Genomic DNA, 23775 nt, shown 5'->3' with positions numbered 1-23775 from the left:
GATGCTTGTACCCTTATCAATATAATGAGAATAAAAATAAGTTGTCCCCAGATGATGCTTCTAGAATGTTCTCACATCTCCCAGTGTCCTGACCTTACACCAGCTTGTTGAAGGAACTTTAAAAAAACAGGGGTAGCTGCCCAGTGGTGTCATCGGGCAGTATTTTCTGGCATGTGATGAAAGGTGAGGGGCACTTCTTACATCAGTGCAGCACCTCCCGGCTGGTGAAGGGCCTTCGAGTACAGCCCTCACATGAACCCCTTGGTGGTCTTTCCCAACAGCCCCTTTTACCTGTGAGGAAACTGGCTTAGGAGATGAGGTACCCACTAAGGTTGCCCAGTGGCAAGGAGAAGACCCAGACTTGAGAACGCAGGCCCAGCTCCCAGTCTCCTGCCCTTCCCACATCTGCTGAGGGTGGTGCAGCACACAGGCCAAAGGTGTGACGCGGTGAGAAATGGGCTCTGTGTTTGGTGCCCAGATTTTAACTCTGTCCCACCTATTTGCTGTGTGATCTTCTGGAAGATAGTTAGCTTCTGAGCTTCGTTGTCTTCTCTTGGAAAATGTAACCCTTGTTCTATAGAACTAAATTATATTTAAATTCATTTATTTGAAGTGCTCAGCACAGCTGAGGATGTGGGGGGAAAGGCTCACTCATACATCATTGGTAAGACAGCAAATTAGTATAACCACTCTGGAAAAGAGTATGGAGATACCTCAACAAACTAGGAATAGAATCACCTTACGACTCCGCTGTCCCACTCCACATTCATATCCCAAAGATCTAAAATCAGCATACTATAGTGATAGGGTGCACACAGATTTATTTTTTTTAAAGAGAGAGAGAGAAAGAGAATTTTTTAATATTTATTTTCTTAGTTTTTGGCAGACACAACATCTTTATTTGTATGTGGTGCTGAGGATCGAACCCAGCGCCCTGTGCATGCCAGGCCAGCGTGCTACCGCTTGAGCCACATCCCCAGCCCTGCACACAGATTTTTAAATGGTTCCAGGATGGGTCTGCAGTCTAATCACTTGCAGAGGAAGTAGGGAAGACAGAAACACCTACCATGTGCCTTGCCATAGTAGGCCCTCAATAAAAACAGCCAGGCTGATGAAGCACTCCCCTGCTGAGTGAGTGCCCCTGTCCCACACACAGTCAAATCCTGGTCTCTGGGCCATGTTCTGGCCTACAGTGAGTGGACAGGGACACCAGCTGGTCAGTGGGGTTGAGGCCTGGAGTGGGGAATGAGGGGCTGACGGGAGCTGTTCCCTGGCACCAGGGGGAATCAGCACAGCCCTAGGAGGGCTTGTCTGGCATGGGGGCATCTTTCTCTCAGACACTTAGACGGAAGCTCGAATCAGGCCTGACCACCATCCCTGTCTTTGTTGTTCACTGTGGACATCTCCTTTTAAGCAGCTAATACTCTGAGGTTTTAGGGGACATTGAGTAGGACCTTCTACAGGAAGAGTCAGCAGCCACCTTGTGGGGTTCAGATTTCTTAAGGGGTGTGGGGACCAAGTCTGGTGCTTGGAGATGAGGGGCCCTATTCCATCTCTGGCTCCTCCTGCCTGGTGCACAGAACACCAGAGTCATCCCTGGCTGGGGTGACTTAGGGGCTAGGTCCCATCTGACGCACCACATGGCCACCTGGTCGAGCAGGGAGGACCTAGGTGGGGTAAGAGGAGGGCAGCCCCAGCAGAGCCTCCCTCCCTGCCAGGCCAGTGGGGCTCGGGCCCTCCCTCTGTCCTCTGCCCTGCCCAGGAGCCTGCTGGAGAATTCAGTGATGGATCGCAGTTGTCATCCTGTTTAACATCCCCTTCCACTGTCACCAGAGGACCCAGGCCCAGGTGCATGAGTGGTTCTGCCCTCTGGCCTGGGCTGGACAGCTGGGCTCTCTTGATGGTGGTTCTGGCCCCACAGCTGGGTGTGTGGAGGTTGGAAATGCCCTGGTTGGCTGCTCCTGCCATTCCTCGTAGCCTTAGTTTATTTGTGCAGTTGCATCAAGAGCTGAGTTTCCCATTTGGAGTCCTCGATTGTTTTGGGATCATGGATTCCTGGAGTAGCAAAAAAAAAAAAGATACTACAGTTCCCTCAGAGGAAACTTGGGTAAGCACCATCCTCTTCCCCAGTTTCCTCATAAATAAAAGGGTAATGGTGAAATGTCCCCTAGCCCCAATGTCCTGGGGTTCCTGAGCTGGACAGTACCATGGGGACATTTGTGTTCACTCCTTATGTCCAGGTCAGACCCACCGAAGCAGACCAGAGGTGCACGGGCCTATCTCCTTTCGTGACCTCTGCAGGCCTCTGGTTGTAGCAGCCTTCTTTCCAAGAGGCTGTTTGGTACCAATTTAGCTCCTTTCCATCACACATCAGCTGACTGCCACTGTTTTGTTGATATTGCTGTTGGGTTTGGGGTGTGTGTTTTGCTTCTAACCTGCAGAGAGAGTCCGGGTTCTGAAATTTTCCCTCTTGCCCTCTCTGTTTGTTGTTCCATGTGTGGTGGAGAAGAAAGGACCTTTGGTGGGCAGCCCACATTCTGGGTCACTTACTGGCTCTGCTGATGGGGGTGGTCCAGGTGGGTTTTCACGAGCCCCTCGGTGTTGTCAGGCAGGGAAGGAATGGGCAGTGTGGGCACAGACACCTTTAGGTATCTTTCCCAGGTAAAAAGAGCATTAGAAAGTGAGGAGACTCGTTGTCTAATGAACCCATATTTTCAAATGAGATGACCAGAGGTTTGCCTGTCAGTGGGCAGCATGGCCAGAGTGGGGACCATAAACACCATCTCCTGGCAAGGGCCTAGGGCTCCTTGCCTGCTCTGAGATGTGGCCCCTTGTGTCTGCAAGCTTTCTCGGAGGTAAATCCAATGCTGATGGAAATCTCCAGTGGGTAAATAGCCGCTGAGTAGACCATTACAAGGCCCTTTATCTACGGTCCACCCGCAACCTTAGCCTCAGATGACTCAGGGTCTCTGGCATGGCAAGTGACATGGCAGAGCCTCCTCATTAGAGGCACTTTGACTTCCTGCACTTGCCTGCTGGCCCCGTTAGTCTAACTGGCGTCTGTGGCTGTCATTGCCCTGCTGTTTTTAATGGCACCCCTCAAGATGGGCTGATTGTTTAAAGAACATTTCTGGTGTTGGGCCTCCGGCTGTGACGTCTATCTGTGGGTCCCTTTGTCAACAGGATTGACTTTTTAAAGTGTTTTTGCTAGTGCATTATAATTATACCTACATAATAGCGGGGTTCGCTGTGGCATAGTCATATATGCACGTATCTTACTTTGTTCCAATTTATTCCCCAGGACTTTCCTTCTCCCTTCTCTGCTCCTTCCCCCAAGCATGACTTCTTACTGGGCCTCAGAAGGCTGGGGGGCAGCCTGGGGTTTTATTTCCTCCACTTTCTGAGACACTGTGGCGTTCAGCTGGTGATGGATGCAGGGAGTAATAATTCCCTTGCCATTACCTCCCTAACACACGAGATCTGCCAGCCCCACCTCCACCCAGGGGTAAGTTGGGTCTCCTGGCCTGGCCAGGCAGGGAGGCCACCAAGACAGACTTTCCTTAATCATACTAGGCCTTGGTGCTAAATGAAGGGGACTGTAGGGACTTCAGGACTCCGAGGAGAGAGGATGGAGAGAGGTGATTGGGGGCAGAAAGAGCCATAGAACAGGGCTGCGGTGGGCCACTGGTGTCCTGTGCCTCTGCTGGAATGGGGTGGGCTGGTACAGGACAGAGTTGTAAGTGTCCAGGACCCCCAGGGAGGGAATGTCCCTGGAAGCCTTCCTGTGCTCCTGACTGTGGCTGCTTCAGGTTCTGGCTTTTAGAGAGAGCTCTTGGTGGATGAGGCCAGCTGAAGCAGGAGGGCTCTTGCCACCCTGAGGTTGTACGCCTGTGGTGGCCTGTCTGAAGGCCTCTTTCTTGTTCATGTGGCATTCCCGACTTCCTGGCCATGGGGGTTCTTGGCTGTAGGTGAAATTGCCCCCAATGAACCAGAACCCTTTGTTCAGGTACAATGGGATGTCTGTACTCAGACAGAAAGGAATGCTAATGGCTTCTTAACTGTCCCAGGCACCAGTGCCTGGAAGATACAGGACGCACATTCTTTACCATCGTATCAGATAGAAACTGCTTTTGTAGGCTTGCAGAGCTTTGGCCCAGCCTGAGTCGGTGTTTGTGGAACATTTGCCATGGCATCCTTGTCCCTAAGCAGGGGAGCTATTTGACTCCATGGCCCCCAGCTCAACTTCCCCTGGAAATGTGGTCAAATCCCTCCCTCACTTCCAGCTCCCCCACCCTTACCCCTCTGTGGCAGAACTGGAAGTTTTGAGAAGCCTAAAGGCTTTGGCTCTTTTCAACGTAGGAAACAAGGGCTGGGGATGTGGCTCAGTGGTAGAGCGCTTCCCTAGCATGCATGAGGCTCTGGGCTTGAACAAAACAATAGCAAACATGGAGAGGTGTGGGAAATGTGGTTAAGACCAAGATGTGGGGTGCGGGGTGTTCCCTTTCCAGCTGGGTCACGTGGACTTTGTTAGGAGTGTGGTGAGATAGCAGCTGAGGGAGCCCTGACTCATAAGGAAGTCAGAACTGCAATTAACACAAAACCTCATTTGCCCTCTTCACCTCTTCCCCACGCTGCCCTCCCCCAGGCTCCCCTAGTCACAAATGCCTGTCTAACATTGTCTCTGAAGTCTTTGGAAACTTTACTAGAACAAGGCAGCCAGTGAGCATCATTGCCTGGTTCCATTTGTCTTACCCTGAAAGTCTGTGAGAATCTTCTCCAGGGAAGAAAAAAGAAGAAAGAAAATCCCGCCTCCAAGCGTGCAGACTGCCACAGGAAGTGATTCATGGGGCCAGACATGCGAACCTGGTGCAGGAGGTGGGAGGCTGGGACCCGGGGCTGGGAAGAAAGCGCGGAGAGGAGACTCAGCCCCTCAAGGTTTCTGCTTGGTGAAAGAAAGTGAAAAACAAAATGACTAAGAGCCCTGTAATAAGAATTGTTTGTTTTGTGAAGTGAGCTAATATTGAAGGCCGTTGGCAGATAAGACTTGAGAAATTGCCATTGTCAGGGGAGGTGACTTTTGGTGACCTGCCCTTCTTTTTTTTTTAATTTTTTATTCTAATTTGTTATATATAACAGCGGAATGCATTACAATTCATATTACACATAGAGAGCACATTTTTTCATATCTCTGGTTGTATACACAGTGTATTCACACCGTTCGTGTCTTCATACATGTACTTAAGGTAATGATGTCCATCTCATCCCACCATTTTTTTTAACCCCCTGTCCCCTCCCTTCCCTTCCTTCCCCTTTACCCTATCTAGAGTTCATCTAATCTTCCCATGCTCCCCCTCCCAACCCCACTATGAATCAGCCTCCTTATATCAGAGAAAACATTCAGCATTTGGTTTTTTGGGATTGGCTAACTTCACTAAGCATTATATTCTCCATCTCCATCCATTTACCTGCAAATGCCATGATTTTATTCTTTTATGCTGAATAATATTCCATTGTGTATATACGCCACATTTTCTTTATCCATTCATCTACTGAAGGGCATCTAGGTTGGTTCCACAGTTTAGCTGTTATGAATTGTGCTGCAATAAACATTTATGTGGCTGTGTCCTTGTAATATGCTGTTTTTAAGTCCTTTGGGTATAGGATAGCTGGGTCCAAAGGTGGTTCCATTCCCGGTTTTCCAAGGAATCTCCAAACTGCTTTCCATATTGGCTGCACCATTTTGCAGTCCCATCATGAATGTATGAGTGTACCTTTTCCCCCACATCCTTGCCAACACTTATTGTTGTTTGTATTAATAGATGCCATTCTGACTGGAGTGAGATGAAATCTTAGAGTAGTTTTGATTTGCATTTCTCTAATTGCTAGAGATGTTGAACATTTTTTTAATATATTTATTGATTAATTGTATATCACCTTCTGAGAAGTGTCTCTTTAGTTCCTTGGACTTTTATTGGTTGGTTTATTTGTGTTTTTTTTGGTGTTAAGATTTTTGAGTTCTTTATATATCCTAGAGATTAGTGCTCTATCTGACATGCATGTGGTAAAAATTTGTTCCCAAATTGTAGGCTCTCTATTCACCTCACACTGATTGTTTCTTTTGCTGAGAAGAAGCTTTTTAGTTTGAATCCATCCCATTTATTTATTCTTGGTTTTAATTCTTGTGCCTCAGGAGTCTTATTAAGGAAGTTGGGGCCTGATCCAATATGATGGCGATTTGGGCCTACTTTTTCTTCTATTAGATGCAGAGTCTCTGGTTTAATTCCTAGGTCCTTGATCTACTTTGAGTTGAGTTTTGTGCATGGTGAGAAATAGAGGTTTAATTTCATTTTGTTGCATATGGATTTCCAATTTTCCCAGCACCATTTGTTGAAGAGGCTATCTTTTCTCCAATGTATGTTTTTAGGCACCTTTGACTAATATAAGGTAACTGTAATTATGTGGGTCAGTCTCTGTGTCCTCTATTCTGTACCATTGGTCTACTAGTCTATTTTGGTGCCAATACCATGCTGTTTTTGTTACTATTGCTCTGTAGTGTAGTTTAAGGTCTGGTATAGTGATGCCACCTGCTTCACTCTTCTTGCTAAGGATTGCTTTAGCTATTCTGGGTCTCTTGTTTTTCCAGATGAATTTCATGACTGCTTTTTCTATTTCTCTGAGGAATATCATTGGGATTTTGATTGGAATTGCATTAAATCTGTATAATGCTTTTGGTAGTATGGTCATTTTGACAATATTAAGTCTGCCTATCCAAGAACAAGGGAGATCTTTGCATCTTCTAAGGTCTTCTTTAATTTCTTTCTTTAGCATTCTGTAGTTTTTGTTGTAGAGATCTTTCACCTCTTTCATTAAGTTGATTCCCAAGTGTTTTTTTTTTTTTGATGCTATTATATATGGGGCAGTTTTCCTCATTTTCCTTTCAGAGGATTTGTCACTGATATACAGAAATGCCTTTGATTTATGGGTGTTGATTTTGTACCCTGCTACTTTGCTTAATTCATTTACCAGTTCTGGAAGTTTTCTGGTAGAATTTTTTGGGTCTTCTAGGTATAGAATCGTATTATTGACAAATAGTGTTAATTTGAGTTTTTCTTTACCTAACTGTATCCCTTTAATTTCTTTTGACTGTCTAATTGCTCTGGCCAGTGTTTCAAGAACTATGTTAAATAGAAGTGGTGAAAGAGCTGCCCTTATTCTTTTTCAGAGAGCAAAGATATTTCTCCAGATTCAGACCTGCATCAGTGGGAGGCGGAGCTGGGCATTTCCCTCCAGGCCTGGCTGCTCTCCCCTCTTCAGAGACAAGGTTCCAAGTTAGGTCTCCCCAACCCCTTCTTCCTCTTTTTTTTTTTTACCTTTTCCTCAGACCTTTGAGGCTGATAAATGTCTTTACCTGGATGCTCACTGTTGTCCCAAAGGGAGTGTCGCGTGATCACAGGAAGGATCCTTTCATCCTATGGGCTCAGCCTGGCATTTTATTTTCTTCTCCCTCAAATTGACAATGCAGACAAACCCGTTTCCCAAATGCAGTTTAGAAGCAAAGTCTCCAAGTGTTGGCCTGTGAGCAGCTCTGCTGCAAAAAGGGAGCCCCTGTCACAGTAGAACCAGAAGAGGTGTCCGGACACACTGGCTTGGTGACTCCATTTCTGACTCCCTGTGCTGGTGAGGTCAGCTTTGCTCACAGGGGTTGTATTTAGAGCTGGGGTGAAGGGTGCTTTTGCCTTAAGCCATCAGAAGGTGGCCAAGGGCTGTGCGTGTCCCAAACATCCCACAGGTGATCTCTGAAAAAAACAAACCATCTTTGGGCTTAGTCCTACTCCAAGTGAATGTGAGCAGCCAAGTTTTCCAGCAGAGTAAAAAATCCAGAAGGTTCTGGGCAGCCTGGCAGCCATCCAGGCAGTGAGTAGAAAACAGTGTAGATCTTTGCAGCATTCCCTGTTGGCGACTTGAAAGTTCTGTGGTCCTGTCAACACTGGAGAAGGAGCGATCCCCCTCAGTTTGGTGCTGGAGGGGTGGATTGCGTGAAAACTAGAAGGGTCTCAAGTGAGACCCTATACCCCTCCTCCGCGATGTCACCTCCTCCTTTGCACAAGGAAGGGAGGGTACAGGATAATTATCTTGTCAGAGCTGAAGGGGATCCTCTGCCCATCCAAACATACTGTTTTGCAGTCGTAGAGAACTGGGTTTGGAGTGTAATACCCAGGTTGAAGGTCAGGCGCTGTGACTTGCTCTCCAGGGTGACTTTGGGCAAGTCACCTAAGCCCACATAAACATTTCTTTTGTGAAATGGGAGTGATCCCCCTCTGCCCCAGCTCGCAGAGTCCCTGTAACCAGGGAGGTAAGGCCAAGGCGCCCTGGGCTCTCATATCTGCCCAGAGCTCTGCTCTGCTTCTGCTTCCCTCCACCAGGGTCCCCTGGGAGATTCCTTAAGCCTGGGCTCTCAAGTGGGGAGGGTGCAGACAACCTGCCCCCAGGGGACCTGGCAAAGTCTGGAGACATTTTCACTTGTCACAGCTGGAGGTGGGGGTGCCGCTGCACATCCTGCAGTGCTGGGCAGCAGCCTCTGCTCCCCACCAAGGATGGTCTGGCCCAGACCTCAGCAGGGCCGGCCTGGAGAACTGGGCCTCTCCTTACTCATGGCCCCATGAGGGAAAGTTCTCGGTGCCCATGTGCTTTACAGATGACTAGGGTCAAGCTGAACTTTCTCCATTAATCAGCTTCCTCCTTTACCCAAGAGCTCACACTCTGAGCTGTCCGGGGCCCTAGGGAGGGGAGAAGTCCTGAGTCAGATGACCCCGTGTTTCCAGGCAGGGTCCTGCCAGGGCAAGGCAAGGACTGCCTGGGCTTTCTCCTCCCGGGGTCTGCCCTATAGGCTCCTGCCTATCTCTAAGGAGTCCACTCGGTGCCCATCTTCCTGGGGCCCTGGGGAGGGCCTGAGCACACTGCTCCAGAGAAGGGTGTGGGGGGGTGCAGCAGAGAGCAGCTGCCGTCCGCAGGGCAGTGCACCCCCTTCCAGCCTGACATTTTATTTGGTTTCCCCCAGACTGGCAGCACCAAAGTCCTGGATATTGTTCGTTTTCAAGTACAGATGGACATTGGGTTGTTTTGGGGGGAAGCTTCTTGGTGAGTGGTACCAAGGGTCATGCAGTTCTGTTTGGAGCTCCTCGCGGGCTGATCTGAACTGGAATATTTTAAAACATGCTTAGCATTCTTACAGAACTGCGGAGAAAACTTTCGAAACTTGGGTAGAGAGTGGAGCACATGGTCAGTGGGTGGAATTTCTAATGAAACCTCAGTTATCCAGAACCCACCCAACCATAAATCCTCACCTTTCTGTATTGTTTCTGTGTGACACCAAGAAGTGGCTGACATTGGAAATGGAGCTTAAGCAACCATCAAAACTTTCAAAATGTCTGGATGTAGAATACTCAGTGTATGGTCTGATTTTCATTTTTAACTATTTTTGTGGTGCTGGGTTAGGCCTAAGAACCTAGCACATGCTAGGTCAGTGTCCCACTACTGAGCTGCATCCCCAGCCCCCTGATTTGTTTTTGTTTATAATTCTTATTTTAATATAATTTCAAATCTCAGAAACTTGCTATTGTAGAACAAGGAATTACACTGCAGAGTCACCAATTGCTCAGTCCCTTTCCAGAAAATAAAAAAAAATAATAATAAAAACAACCCAAGAATAATAATAGCATATATTATCCTGAAGGGTGAGGTCTTCAGGCAACTTATGATTTAGCACAATAAAGAAAAAACATCTTATTTTAGCGCCCACCACTTAGCATGGTAGGAAACGGAAAGTGGACTCTTATCTGTTGACAGGTCTCATCTGCCATAGGGGTTTGTGTCACAGGCTGGTCACAGGCTGCCAGAAAGCTTCCTCCTTGGCTGCAGTGATTTGCTGGGTGACCTTGAGCAAGGTGCCAAATGAGTCAGGGTCTCAAACTTCCATCACAAAGTCTTCCATTGAGTCTCCTCAGGTGCCAGGGTTCTCTACACTGGTCTCGGGCAGCATAGAATTAGCCAGAGAACCACCTGACCAGGAGACATAGTTCTCTGAACATTGGGCCTCTGTGGTTTATCACCTGCAGCTGACTCAGCCTATAACTCCTGGCCTGGAACAAAGGATCGTTTGGGATATGACTGCTTCCTGGAGGGAATGGATTCTGGTGAACCCCAAATCAGGCACCCCTCTGGGCAGGCAGCATTTTCAGGACTCTCATGTTTGTTACCGTAGTAAGTAGCTGTCCCGGAGCTTTCCACTGCTGGAAGAAATTAGGCATGCTCTGATCCTGGCATATGCAAGGACAGCAGCAGGAGAGCTCAGGGTGAACCACTTGTAGCTCAAAGGCCAAATGGAACCAACGTGAGGGGCCAGTCACATCACCAGCAGAATTTTTTCTGCCTTCCTAGAAGGTCTAGTGAGCACTTAAGCCAGCATTGAAGTTGCTCAGTGCTTGCTTTTATTTTGAGCCACACAAAAAGGAAAGAAACAAAAATACAACCCACAAATGATGAAAAACTCAAGACAAGTGGGGTATATAGATTTAGTTGCAGTTGAACAAAGCCAGGGAAAGTGGGGAAGCCTTATTGTCGTCAGAGGGAGAGAGAGAGGAGTGTCGTCCACACTCAGGGCAGATGATGCTTCTCAGCTTTAGCAAGGATCAGCTGGGAAACACATGGAGAGACGCATGTGGGTGTGTGACATTCATTGGCAAACCCACGATGAGAAAGAACCTTTCCTTCTTACTCTAAACAGCGTACTTTGAGGGGGGAAATGTAAAGATACAGAATTAATCAATATGAAATGAAGCCAAGCATGGTGGCACACGCCTGTAATTCCAGCAGCTTGGGAGGCTGAGGCAGGAGCATCTCAGGTTCAAAGCCAGCTCAGCAACTTAGTGAGGCCCTGAGAAACTCAGCAAGACCCTGCCCCTAAATAAAATATTTAAAAGGGCTGGGAATGTGGCTCAGTGGTTATAACAGCACTCCTAGATTCAATCCCTAGCACCAAGAAAGAGAGGGGGATGGAATAGATGCCAGAGGTTTGGCTTCTGGGTTATTAACAAGCTACTTGGGCCACGTCAAAAAATTAATGTTAAGCCCAACATGGTGGCACATGCCTGTAATCACAGTGACTTGGGAGGCAGAAGTAAAAGGATCCAAGTTAAAGACCAGCCTCAGCAACTTAATGAGATACTGTCTCAAAATAAATTTAAAAAGAACTGGGGATGTGGCTCAGTGGCCCCTGGGTTCAATCCCCGGTACCTACCCCGCTAAAAAAAATTAACATTAGATGAGTATTTGAGATAAGTTCACATTTTATGCAAAAATGACACTGAAAGCTAATAGGTAAGGTGTTCTCCATAAACAAAAACTCAAGTCTTTCTGAACTGGTTAAGTCTTATCCTGGGGGTGCAGTCAAAGGTGGGGAATGGAGGTGACCCATTTAAAGGTACACAGGCTGACTGTGTGAGTCCAAGGGCCAACTTCACTTTACATTTTCTCTGGGGCTGCAGGAAGGTTGGTTAACCTCTCAGGTGCTCCGTTTCTTAATTGGCATGTGAAGACGATGACTGTTAAGTTTATTGGGAAGATTTGTGGTACAGTCAGTGTATTAGTCAGCTAGTGTTGTGTAACAACCATGCAAAAATTGCAGCAGCTTAAAACAGTGATTGTGTTTATTCTTTCTTCTGCAACTCACTAGGCAAAACAAGTCAGTAGCTCAACCTAAAATCAAAGACTGGGAAAACACACTAAGCCTCTGGTAGGAAGAGCAGCACAGCCACAGGCCAGAGGGTGTGGATGCAGAGAGGAGTGACTGGTTTACCCTACTGCAGTTATCATGTACCCAACATATGATCTCTACCATTGGTGCTATCATTACTGCTCAATAGGCAAGACAAAAAGAAAGTCTCTCTCTTCCTCTCTCCTTTCCCCCCTCTCTGGAGTACAGGAGGACTCTACCATTGACCTACATCCCCAACCCTTTTATTTTGAGGCTGGCCTTGAACTTGAGATCCTCTTGCCTCAGCCCCCTGGGTTGCTGCACCATTGTACCTGGCTAAAGCTTGTCTCTTTAAGAGTCTAGAAAGCTTAGTATTGAGAGAAAATGTGCATGTATATTAAAATACGTTTCATTGGAAAGACGCTAGTGTTGACACCTTTACTTTATATCACGGGTTTGGCTCAAGTCACTGGCACTGTGCCCAGGCTATGGTAGGTGTTCAATAACTACCCGATGCCTGACAAGGAGTCGGTTTCCCTGTCTGTGCGGTGTGTGACAATAGAAGGCTCTCTTCATCCCACCCACCCCCTCCCCCATTTTTTAGCACTGGTCTGGGTTTGAACCTGATCCTGCTTTGGGCGAGCTGTGGACCCCAGAGGGTCCCTTCAGTTCTGTGAACCAGGCAGGATGAGGTCCTCTGGGGTGGCTCTTTTGTATTCTCGTGTGGTGGCAGTACCTGGCACATAGTTCATTCTCTTGGTGTGTTTCTGGAACTTTTATGTTCTGCCCCCAACTCTGAGCCCCAGTCCTGTCCCCCAGATGGGGGTGCGGGGTGGCTGATCACAGCTCTGAGGACAGGAGTGGTATTTGGCTGCAGCTCTTCCCTGGGGAGCGGTCTGGCCAGCTGCACCTTCACCAGGGGCCCTGGGCTCTGGCATGTCCACATCCTTGGCTGTGGCTCCACCACCATTTTGGGACACTTTACGGGACCCACTTGGAGCCAATGGGAGGAAACCTAATTTCCTGCCACAGGAAATTGTTTGGCTAGTGAAGAATATATTTAAAGATTAAAACCTTCTGTCAGAAAAGCTTGAGGGAGTTGCTGGAGAAAGATGTTTGAGGGTCTCTTATTAGGAAGCCACTGGGTGTAGGAAGAGATGGAGGCTGTGACTAGCGGGGAGGCCCAAGGCCGCCTCCTGGGACTGTACTCTCAAAACTCCAGCAGCTGGTCTTGGACCGGCTTAGAGAAAGAGTGGGTCAGAAATAGACCCTTTTCTGCAACTAAGCATGTTTATGGTAACATTAGCTCAGAATTAAGACTCATTTATTGGACTTACTTAGTGGGCCCGGTGCCCTGTAAGGCTGGGAGGGTGTACTCCGGACACATCTGCTGTACTAAATCTAGCAGCTGGAACTCCCTATTCACTATTATTATCTTGCTGAGCATTGGTATGTACTTTGAGTGGGACCGGGAGGAAGAAGGAACAGCACCAGGGTTCTGGGCCCTGGCAGCCAGACTCCGAACCAAGAGGGGTTGCTACTGATGCAAAAGAAATGAACGAGATGCCCTTCCTGTTATGAGAGTTTGATGGCTCAGAAGCAGGAGCATGGACCAAATGACTTCTAGAAAATCCCGCCAAGTCAGACTGGTGGTCATGAGCTCAGGAGCGGGAGAATAAGATTGTGCCTGTGTCCTGCATCAGGACCCAGCCTGAAGCCAGAGAGGCAGCCCTGGTGCAGACTGCTATGTGGCCTGGGATTTGAGCTTTGCCTCTTGGATGTCTGAGGGGTACAGAGAGGGGCCTTACTGACCACACAGCATGGCAGTGGGGGTGCTGCCAAATAAAGGACATGTAGGGGAGGCCTCTCTTCATGATCCTCCTAACTGTGCACTCAGATGGCCAGAGTGGGGAGGAAAATAGTATCTTTGAACACCTACTGTGTACCTTACTTTGTCAGGCACCATTGTAGTAACGAGGCAGCAACAGTTACTCAAAGTCACGAGGCAGTTGCTGCTGTGCATAGCCTCCTCACCTGCCAACGGCTTTAAAGGGCTTTCTGCAAAGAGTATTGCTTAGCCCTCTCGCCAGTCCACTGAAAGTGAAGCCCTAAGACTGAGACAGCAGGTGATCTGCTCAGCTTCACGTAGATAGTGAGTGCAGTGTCTGTATTCAAATCCAGGTGTGGCCCTTGCCTTTTTAAAGAAATTGTGATATAATTTTCAAGTGAACTGCCCACATTTGAAATATACAGTTTGAAACAGATACAGTGGCGCATACCTGTAATCCCAGCGGCTCAGGGAGCTGAGGCAGGAGGATTGCAAGTTCAAAGCAACCCTCAGCAACTTATCAAGGCCCTAAGCAACTTAGCGAGACCCTGTCTCAAAATAAAACATAGGGCTGGGGTTGTGGCTCAATGGCAGAACGCTTGCCTAACATGTGTGAGGCACTGGGTTCAATTCTCAGCACCATGTGTCAATAAATAAAATAAAGGTCCATTGATAACTAAAAAAATTTAAATATATATATATTATAAAAGGGCTAGGGATGTGGCTCAGTGGTTAAGCACCCCTGAGTTCAATCCCTGGTACCAAAAAAGAAAAGAAAAAAATACGCACACACATAATTTGATAAATTGACATGTATATACCTATACAACTACCACTTTGGTCCTTCATCCCTCCCTCCCCTGCACACGCCCTCTCCCCTGCCTGGGCAACTGCCAATCTGCTTTCTGTCACTGTGGAACAGTTTGCATTTTTACTTTACTTTAAATTACTCTATAATTTTACATAAACAGAATCGTGCCTGGCTTCTTTTCAGTCAGCACAATCAGTTTTGGATCCATGCACAATGTCACATGTATCAACGGTCCTTTCTTGATTGCCAAGGGGTGTGCCTTTGTGTTGACCCCATCGGATGCCAGTCCTTGGACATGCGCTTTCAGTTCTCTTGGGTAAATGCTGAGGACTGGGGGGATCTTAGGGTGCGTTTACATTTTGACTCCTGAACTGTTTTCCCCACTAACCATCTCTCTACCCCACCAGCGAGGTTCTGGAGTTCCCGCTGCTCCACCTCCTCACCAACAGGTGGCATAAACAATCCTTTTAATTCCAGGTATTCTGATAATGGTGTGGTAGCTCATTGCAGCTTTAATTTGCACTTCTCTAATGACTAATGATACAGAACATCTTTTCATGTGTGTATTTGGTAGCTTTTTTTGTATAGCATCTTTTAAAAATCATTTGCTGCTTATTTTAAAATTGGTTTCTTTTGAGTTTTTGGAGCTCTTTATTCTGGAAACAGGTCCTTTATCAGATACTTGCTTTGCAAATATTTTCTCCTGGTTGGCTGCCCATCTTTTTTATTCTCTTAATAGTATAGTGTCTTTCAAAGATCAGAGGCTTAAATTTTGGTGAAGTCCAACATCTCAGCTTTCTTTTTGATGGATTGTGCTTTTGATGCAGTACTGGAAATATTTGTCTGTTCCAAAGTTTTGTAATTTTCAGCTTTCCACTGTGGCCCTCTTCTATTACATTTTGGGTGAATGCAAGGTATAGGTTGGCATTCGCTCTTCTTGTCTGTGGATACCCACTTGTTTTACCACTATTTGTTGAAGTAACCATCTTTTCTTCACTCACTTAGCTCTTGGAAATCACTTGTCTGTGTATGTGTGACCGTTTGTGGACTCTGTCAGGTTCCACTGGTCTGTTTGTCCGTCTCCATACTATTTTCTACACTGCCTTGATGACCATAGATCCCTGGCTTGCTAAAAATGTAATTATCATCAGAATAATTCATGTATCATTATTTTTAAAGAAAGGTGGCAGCCTCCTTCCAGCACCCACATGGGGGCTCCCTCTGACCTCGTTCTTCTCTCCCGCTGGCCTGAGCTCTTCTCTAGGGGCGCTCCATGCAGAGGCGACTACAACACCCAGCTGGCCCTTTGTTGGAGCTTTTGTCAGACCCTGAAGAGCAAATGTGGCCACTTCCTTAATCTGTGGGCATTTGGTGGCTTTGCAAGAGAGTGAGAATGGCTGACTAATTCTCTGTCCCCTCTCACCACTTCCTACTCTCCCTTTCTTTCTCGGTCACCCCCTTGTCCAGAGCAAGGTGGAGAGAGGCTCTTGGGAGGTTTGTGCTGGTTGGTGCTTTGCAGAGCATCTGTAAATGGACACTGAGCTTCGCTGAGGTCAGGGCAATGGGAGAACGTCTCCATTTTGCAGACAAGGCAACTGAAGGCCCTAGAAACATTATGCCTTGCCCGGAGTCTTGCAGCAGGGAAAGTGGAAACACATCTTGACCCCAGGCCTTATGACTCCACATCTGGCAGTCTTCCTGCTGTACCTTAGGGGCAAGTCTCAGGCTGTCCTCTCTTGTTCTGCCTGGTAATTACTGTTTTCAGCTGTAGGGGTTCCTTGGTCTGGGCCCCACGGGAGGGAGGTAATTACATATTTCCAGATGCCTCCAGGTGCCCTTACTCAGCAGCTCCTGGTTTGTCCCTGTGGCCAAGCCCAGTGCTGACCTTTGCCTGTCCCTCACCATTCATAGACCAACGGCTTAGACTTTGATTGATTCCCTCTGTTTTTCTCTGGATGGGGCCTCTGGTTGTACCTGGCGAGTCCCTCCTTCAGAGTGCCCATAAATTCTGTTTATTCAGACTGATGGGTATCCTCTGTTCTAAGGGGACAGCTAGCACTTGTCTTTCTGCCAGCCTCGCCCGGCTATGAGAAAAATTGTTCCCTGAACGATGGAGTCCTACGATGCTCTTCTTGAGGAAAGGGCAGCACTGCCCCTTGGTAGGGTGCCTCTTAACTCAGGAGCACCCCCTTCTAAGCTCCCTATTCCAACCTTCAACCCCACTTGATTGGTCACTCTCAGCCAGAATTATCACAGGACCTGCCCCCAGCATAGTCCCCGTGAGCATCCTTGAGACTACTTAGCTGCTTTTACTAAAAAGGCAGACTCCCTGTCACAGCCCCCAGGCCCTGCGGAACCAACTGTGCCTGCCACCTTGGCCTTGTCTTGTACCCAGCCCTCTTCCTTGCTCCTCTAGCCTGCAACAGGGCCAGAGGAGTGATCTTTTTGGAGCAGGCTTCAGTGCATCTTTTCCAAGAGGAGCCCGGGCTCTCCTGGGAGCTCACCCTGGCCCTGGGGGGCAAGGCCAGCTCTGCTGGCTGTGGCGGCCCTGCGTCTTCCTTGGTGGGCCGCCTGTTTCTTCTAGGATCCCTTCCAGCACAGCCCGGCTCTGATCTCCTGGACTTCTGGGCCCAGAGGAAGGCGGGGAGGGTGTCGTGCTGAGCGTCTGCCAACCCAGGGCTGGAGCTGAGGGGGCTGGGCTCTGGAGAAGGCCAGCCAAACCCACTCAGCTGTCTCTTTCTGCCCCTCCCCATGCCGGCAGGTCTTTGGATGGCCGGCTGCAGGTGTCCCATCGGAAGGGGCTCCCCCATGTCATCTACTGCCGCCTGTGGCGATGGCCTGACCTGCACAGCCACCATGAGCTGCGGGCCATGGAGCTGTGTGAATTCGCCTTCAACATGAAGAAGGACGAGGTCTGCGTGAACCCCTACCACTACCAGAGGGTAGAGACGCCAGGTATGGCCCCTGGGAGGGTGTGTGGCGTGCCTGGGGCTCAGGGGCTTTGGTGCCAACCCTGCCTGGGTGCTGAGTGGCCTTGCTCTGTCTCCTTTGGACAGTTCTACCTCCTGTTCTGGTGCCACGGCACACAGAGATCCCGGCTGAGTTCCCCCCGCTGGACGACTACAGCCATTCCATCCCCGAGAACACCAACTTCCCCGCCGGCATCGAGCCCCAGAGCAATATTCCAGGTATTCATAGGGGTGGGGGCAGGCTGGGGAGGCAGGGTGGTCCCAGGCCTGCTCCGTCCCCCCCACTCCCTGTCCTCCTCTATCTGTGCAAAACGCAGGCCTTGGGGCCCCAACTCAGACCCGCATCCCTGCTGGGAGAGGACCTGTGGCCTCTGCTCCCCGCTGGCTGATGATGCTTTTCTTGGCATGAGGGGCAGTGTGACCCTTCCGCCCAGCCTCAGTGCACTCATTTATTTTGGAAGCGGAAATAGCAAGCACGCAGGTCCGTAGGCCAGGGCTGGCGTGCAGGCAGGGGGGACTGCGGAGTAGGGGAGCCCAGGGCCCTGGAAGTAGCCTGGGCTTCAGACCTGGGAAGGGTTAGAGCCTGGGTGGGAGCTGAGGACGAGCGGAGTTTTTACTCTGCCTGCTGGGAGAAAAGGGCTCCCCTGTCAAAGAATGCAAATGTTTTGAGAAGCCCCTCATTGACATGCAAATAATGTGTGAATCACCAGAACTCTTGGCGTCCTGGGGAATTGTACTTGGCCACCCTTGGGCCAGCCACAGTGACTTTTGCTTGCTGGGGCAGTCATCCAGCTGTGCTCCTTTTAGAGCGGTCTAATTTGGACGTGGCTCTCACTCTGGCTTAGCTCACTGGCTGAGCGTGGCCCAGCCTGTGTGCTCGGGTCAGAGCGGGTGGGAGAGGCCCCCTATCCAGCCCTTTCAGATCCTTGCAGGTAGCTCTGGTCTGGGGGTAAGTCTCCTTCCTGGGATGGCAGACCTTGGAGGCTAAAGCAGGGTCTGGAGGAGTGTGAGAGAAATGGAGAGCACAGTCTCCGCCACTGTCGAACTGCAGCCTCCCTGGGGCGCTGGGCCACATTCCTAGAGACCACAAATACGGACAGCAGCGGTCTGCAGGGGAAGATGCAGGGGCCAAGGGGCGGGCTTGAGGGCACAGCTCTCCAGAGGCCAGAGATGGGGGAGGCTGAGGCAAGTCCAGAAGCCTCCCCAGAGGGCGTGGGGTTAACCTGACCTTGAAGAACAGGCAGAAGTTAGTCTGGCAGCAGCTCTAGGAACAGGCATTTCAGGCTTGGGAGTTCGTCCTCGGCATGCTGTGTCTGATCCAGACAGGCGGAGCAGGCAGAATCCAGGAGTGGCCACCTTCACTCCTAGGCCGTGTTCCTCCAGCACCCCATTCCGGGTAGCATCGTGAACGCTTGATGTATTTGCAAATGGTGTACCAGGGCCAAGCTGTGCAAACCGTTTAATGGGCCACCTACCTTCTGATTCCAGAGACCCCACCCCCTGGCTACCTGAGTGAAGATGGAGAGACCAGCGACCACCAGATGAACCACAGCATGGACGCAGGTCAGTTGGTGGAGGCGTACTCACAGTCTCAGCAGAGTGTCTCGTCCTGCCCGCCCTTCCCCTCCCCACCACCCTTCGCTCCCTCCTCTTTAGCCAGTGTTTATAGAGTAACCACTATGTGGCAAATGCTGAGCTTACACATCATTGGAGACGGAGAAGTTGGTCAGCAGTTACTAGGCTGTCTCATATATGCCCGGATGGAAGACACAATGTGTCAGCTAGGGCACAAAATAGGTCACTTAACCTGGTCAGGGAAGGAAGTGTACCTTGCACTGTAGACTTTTTCCTGAGTTGAGTCTTGGTGATGCATAAGCATTAGCCATGCCATCCGACTGGGCAAAGGTACACCAGGCAGACTTGTAGGGGTCCTGAATGGGAGAGCCTGGTGCATTCTAGGGACAGTGAGAGCTCAGTGCGGTTGAGTCCAGGGATATCCAGCCCAGGTTGCTCAGTAGGGCTGGCATGCTCCGTCCAGAGAGGATGACAGAGGGCCAGTCATGTGGGCTTCAAGCTGCAGATCTTCCAGCCAGGCAGAGCACTTGGCCCGCAGCCCAGGGCTGATGGGGGCTGCTGAAGGCCTTACGCAGGCCTGTGCCTCAGTGAGATGTTGCTGGCAGTAGGTGGAAGCCGGGCTGAGACACCGGAACAGTTCAGGTGAGAAGCAAGGAGAGGCAGCGTGGGTAGAGAAAAAGATCTCCAACGGCTGCAGAAGCAGCTATTTTTTATGGTGGTCAAATGTAATCAGAGTGCTCCTACCAGGAGGGATCCAGCCTAGCTCTCTCCTGCCACATCTCCAGATGTTTCTCACGTCATTTGTTATGGGACCCAATTGGCCGCAAACCAGCAGCTTCTTGAACTGAACCCCAGCTGCCACATAGAATGTGTGCGGCGTTGTGTGTGGCTGGGTGAGGAGGAGGAGAGAGCCCAGCAGATGTTCCATTCTGACGATGGCGGGCATGCCTTGTACACACAGAGCTGCTAGACACGGCGGAGCCACCTGCCCCTGCACACAGCCCAGAAGGGATTGTGCAATTCCCCAAAGAATGAAAGGGGCTCACAAATGTGTTGTAAACGTAGTCGCTGAAATCCAGCCTGGGTGTTGTGGCACTTAGGGGTTGAGCTCAGCCCCGACACACACCCACCCTGGTGAGTGGCTGGCCATGTGGACCCAGCTGGAGTGCACTGAAGACCTTCCTGCATTCAATGCCAAGTGACCGCTGCAGGCTTGCAGCTATTAAAGGCTGGCATGGGAAGTGGGCCAGCTAAGCGGTCTCTCTCCAGCTGCTAGATTTCTTGTCACTCTGCTTTCTCTCCTCCCCGTTTGCTGCTCTCCATATCTGTAGAATGATTACTCTTGTAAACAAACAGAGCTCAGAGGGGAGGGATGTAGATAGGAAGGGCAGCGTGTTTGCACCTTCTCCTCCCTGGTTTCTCTTCCTTTCTTCCCCCTTTCTGTGTTCCTTCTTTTTTTCTCTCCTCTGCCCACACGGCACTATGGTGATGTATCTAAAGGTGACACTAGCTTTTGTGGCCCCGGGCCAGCCTGTGCGTGGTTGGGTAGAGGGCTCCTATTTATTCTCTCTTCTTCCTCAGAGTTCCCCATTGGGTCCCAGTTCAGTTGCTCAGGGCTTGACTTCCCTCCCGTGTGAGGCGTGGCAGTGTCTCAGGCCAGCAGGTTACCTGTTCACCACGGGTCTCCCCTGGCCAGCGTGGGCACCTTTCAGAGCAGTGAGAAGGTCCCACAGCCTTCGGGCCACCACAGATTAGAAATGAACATTTATTAAGTGCCTACGGTGTGCCAATCATGGCATGAGCATTTTGATATGCACGACCTCCATGTTTACATGTCACCCAGTAGATGATATTATCCCTACTTCACACCCAGGGAACATGAAGTCTTAGAAGGTTAAAGGACTTTGCCAAAGTCACACAGCTGGTACATGGTGGTGTGTCCAAACCCCATGACTGACTTTGAAATGTTGATCTTCCAGTGATTTGTTCAGTGTCTCCTTTTGGATTAGGTACCACCCTGGAGAAGAACTCTGTGGCTCATCCCTTGCCCTCAAGGAGGTTACAGCTCATTGGGTTGAAATAAAAGACCTCTAGAGGCAGCTTGAGGAAGCTTGTGCTTGAGGCCAGGTGCAAGGACAGCCTCCAGGCCTGGTTCAGGGGGCTGGAAATCTACCCCCCAGGGATATTAAGAAATCAATAACTCCTGTAGCCTCAACCATACAGGAACAAAGGGGACAAGCAGGACGGTGCTCTGTGAAGGGGCAGCGACTGGATTTCTTTGAAGGGGGCTCTGGGATGGAGAAAAAAAATCAGAGTATGAATTAGGAGGAACTGGACTTTTCCTACGCGCACTCTCCTGTCTTGCACAGAAGGTCAATCTAGCTCAGGATTTCTGAGGCAGGACCTGTCAGTGTCCTAAGATTGGTATTTCCTGAGCATAAAGGACTGAGAGCAGAACTGGGGATGCCTGGGTCACCTGGGGTGGGAGGCCAGCCTTCCACCACCTGGGGCTGTGGGCGGGGCTTAGGTTCCTCTTATTTTCCTGGAAGCATAGGTAACAGGAAGCTGAAGAAAAAGATGCCACCTACCCAGTTGAGAAGGCAGTACGCCAGTGCTGGAGCACTGGTTAGGGTCCTAAAACCATCTGTGTGGAGGAGGCCTCTGAGACCATCACCCCATCAACCCTCGTTCCACCAGTGGAGACACTGGGGCCCAGGGCATGAGGTTAGGTCACCTTCTGGGACTTGGCGCTCAGTCTGGGCTCTCCCCATAGGATCTTTTATGAAGTCTTATCACTGTGTCTCACCTTTCAGGTTCTCCAAATCTGTCCCCAAATCCGATGTCCCCAGCACACAATAACCTGGGTAAGTATCTCTGTCCCATGCCTGGAAACCCCCCTGGCTGCTACACTGAAGGTGGGGCTCCCAGCCCCTCACCCCACCATCTGCCCAGCTCAGCCGCTCAGGTTTCTGGTTAGAGTGACTCGGGTCACCTCAGAACTGGGAAACCTGAGACAGTGGTGGCAGAAAAGGCAACCATGTGCCGGGTTTGTATTTCACCTGAGTGGCAGTCAGACGTGAGTGAATGAAAATCCCCCAGAGCTTAGGCCCAGGAGACGAGGGTCTGTGGTGAGCCAAGCACATACGTGTGGTTTGGTGCAAAGCCACGGCGGCTGTGCAACTCCACCCACCGGCGTTCACGGACTTGCTTCAGATACACGCATGTGGATTTTATCTGAATATTTCATCTTGCTATAATTTATCTTTTTATTAAAACAGCAACATACAAGCAGGGGTGGGGGGTTGGGCCCATGATCCCACCAGCCAGCTGTCTGGGATCCAGCATGTATGGACTGGTGCCTTCCTGTCTTCTCTGTTGTTGTGCAAACGTGTTTCCATATTTAGATGCCTAGTTTACCACTCTGAGTTACCTCATGATGTTTTTGAGCAGCTGGCCCCTCATTTCCCCAGCACCCCTGGATTGTTGGGCTTCTGGCTCAGTGTTTCTAAGGGTCACTCTGCCAGTGACCTTCAGTGTCCTTCAGTTCTTCAGGCTGGGACAGGCTTCTGGAGTCCTTGTGGCTTCAGCGTGGAGCCTATTTTGAAGGGCTCAAAACAAAGGAAATGTCTGTGTCATTTTTATGGAGGGGAGTTTCTGGTCTTCTGGGCTGGTAGTGTTAGAAAATGTGATTTGGGTTTTGTTTGAAGCTTTATTGCTGGAACTTACTCTATGGCTCAGGAAGAGCAATGGTTAATGTCCACATGTGGTGAATCAGAGTGCACTGGACTGGCTTTGGGGCCCGCTTGTTTTCAGACCTTGACCAAGAGTGTCAGATAAAATTCATCATTTGGAATATTGGGAGGTGCTTGGGAGCACTTTAAACAAGCTACCATGTGGGCAGAGTGACATGTGACTTTGGGGGATCTGTTTTAACATCTCACTGTGAGCACTGGGCTTTGCAGAGGGAAGGTCATGTTCCTGATAGGAAATGACTGAGTTCTTAAAAACAAACTCAGGAGGCCCGAAGCCATGGGAACACTCGAGAAACTAAAGGCCATGACTGCACGCTTAACTCTGGCTTTCAGCTTTTGAGATGAGCTGGTTTAGATTTATTTTCTGTTCACCCTACTATGGTCAAGGCAGCACATTCAGCCAACAGACTCTGGGGTCAGCACTTGGCTTTGAAACCAGAGGTCACAGGGCAGGTTGGAGGTGGCCACTGCCCAGCTCAGCCGTTTAGCAAGCTGTCCCAGGTGGCAGTTAGCAGGGACCACCCTTAGATCATGGAGTCTAGGATGAGGGGTGAGTCAAGCTTGGACCCTTGCCCCTTCTTCACATGCTTATCTGAGAGTGGATGATTCTTAGGTCATTTCTGACAAAGGCAGGAACATCCCTGAGCTGGCCCGTGGAGCGTGGAGGCCACTCATACTGGCCTAGTTACTTGCCTGCCAGGAACATCTGAATCGGGACGAGTCAGCCAGCAAGTCAAGAGCAGGACCAGGGGAGACACTGGTGCCGGCAGGCCCAGCCTCCTCTCTGCTGGACGAGCCCCTGCGCCCACTTTTCCATTCGGAACCTACCTGAGAGCTATCACAGATTCGAGGCACCACAGTGGGAAGGGGTGAGGTGAGGGTGATGGTGACAATGGCTGGCATTTCCTGAGAACTTCTGTTTATTGCTATTCAACTGCTTCGTAAGTGTTAATCTTCATAACAACTCTGTGAGGCATACTCTTAACTTTTAATTTTATAAATTAGGATACCATAGAATAGGGTGGACTCATTCATCCTGGATCCTCCTTGATCCATAGCATGACCACCATGGCAGCAGGACTCTGCCT

At 49.6% G+C, this 23775-nt stretch overlaps 1 protein-coding gene across 5 annotated transcripts in view; it reads left to right on the top strand.

Moving 5' to 3' along the window:
* The window catches only part of SMAD3 (SMAD family member 3), a 109762-nt gene that overhangs the window by 69638 nt on the left and 16349 nt on the right, over positions 1 to 23775 (top strand). For 3 of the 5 annotated variants that reach the window (XM_081290304.1, XM_081290303.1, XM_081290305.1), the window contains exons 2-5: positions 17153 to 17346; positions 17448 to 17579; positions 18849 to 18923; positions 21749 to 21799. In XM_081290304.1, coding sequence (XP_081146430.1) covers positions 17153 to 17346; positions 17448 to 17579; positions 18849 to 18923; positions 21749 to 21799 — 452 coding nt within the window. Of the gene's footprint in view, positions 1 to 17152; positions 17347 to 17447; positions 17580 to 17874; positions 18310 to 18848; positions 18924 to 21748; positions 21800 to 23775 lie in introns of those variants that run through there. The other 2 variants (XM_081290307.1, XM_081290306.1) reach the window with 2 other exon arrangements.

This window comes from Spermophilus citellus, assembly GCF_964194105.1.
Source record: "Spermophilus citellus genome assembly, chromosome: 4".
NCBI classification, from domain to species: Eukaryota; Metazoa; Chordata; class Mammalia; order Rodentia; family Sciuridae; genus Spermophilus; species Spermophilus citellus.
The sequence above is the reverse complement of the archived record's forward strand: the minus strand, read 5'-3'. Positions and strand labels throughout refer to the sequence as shown.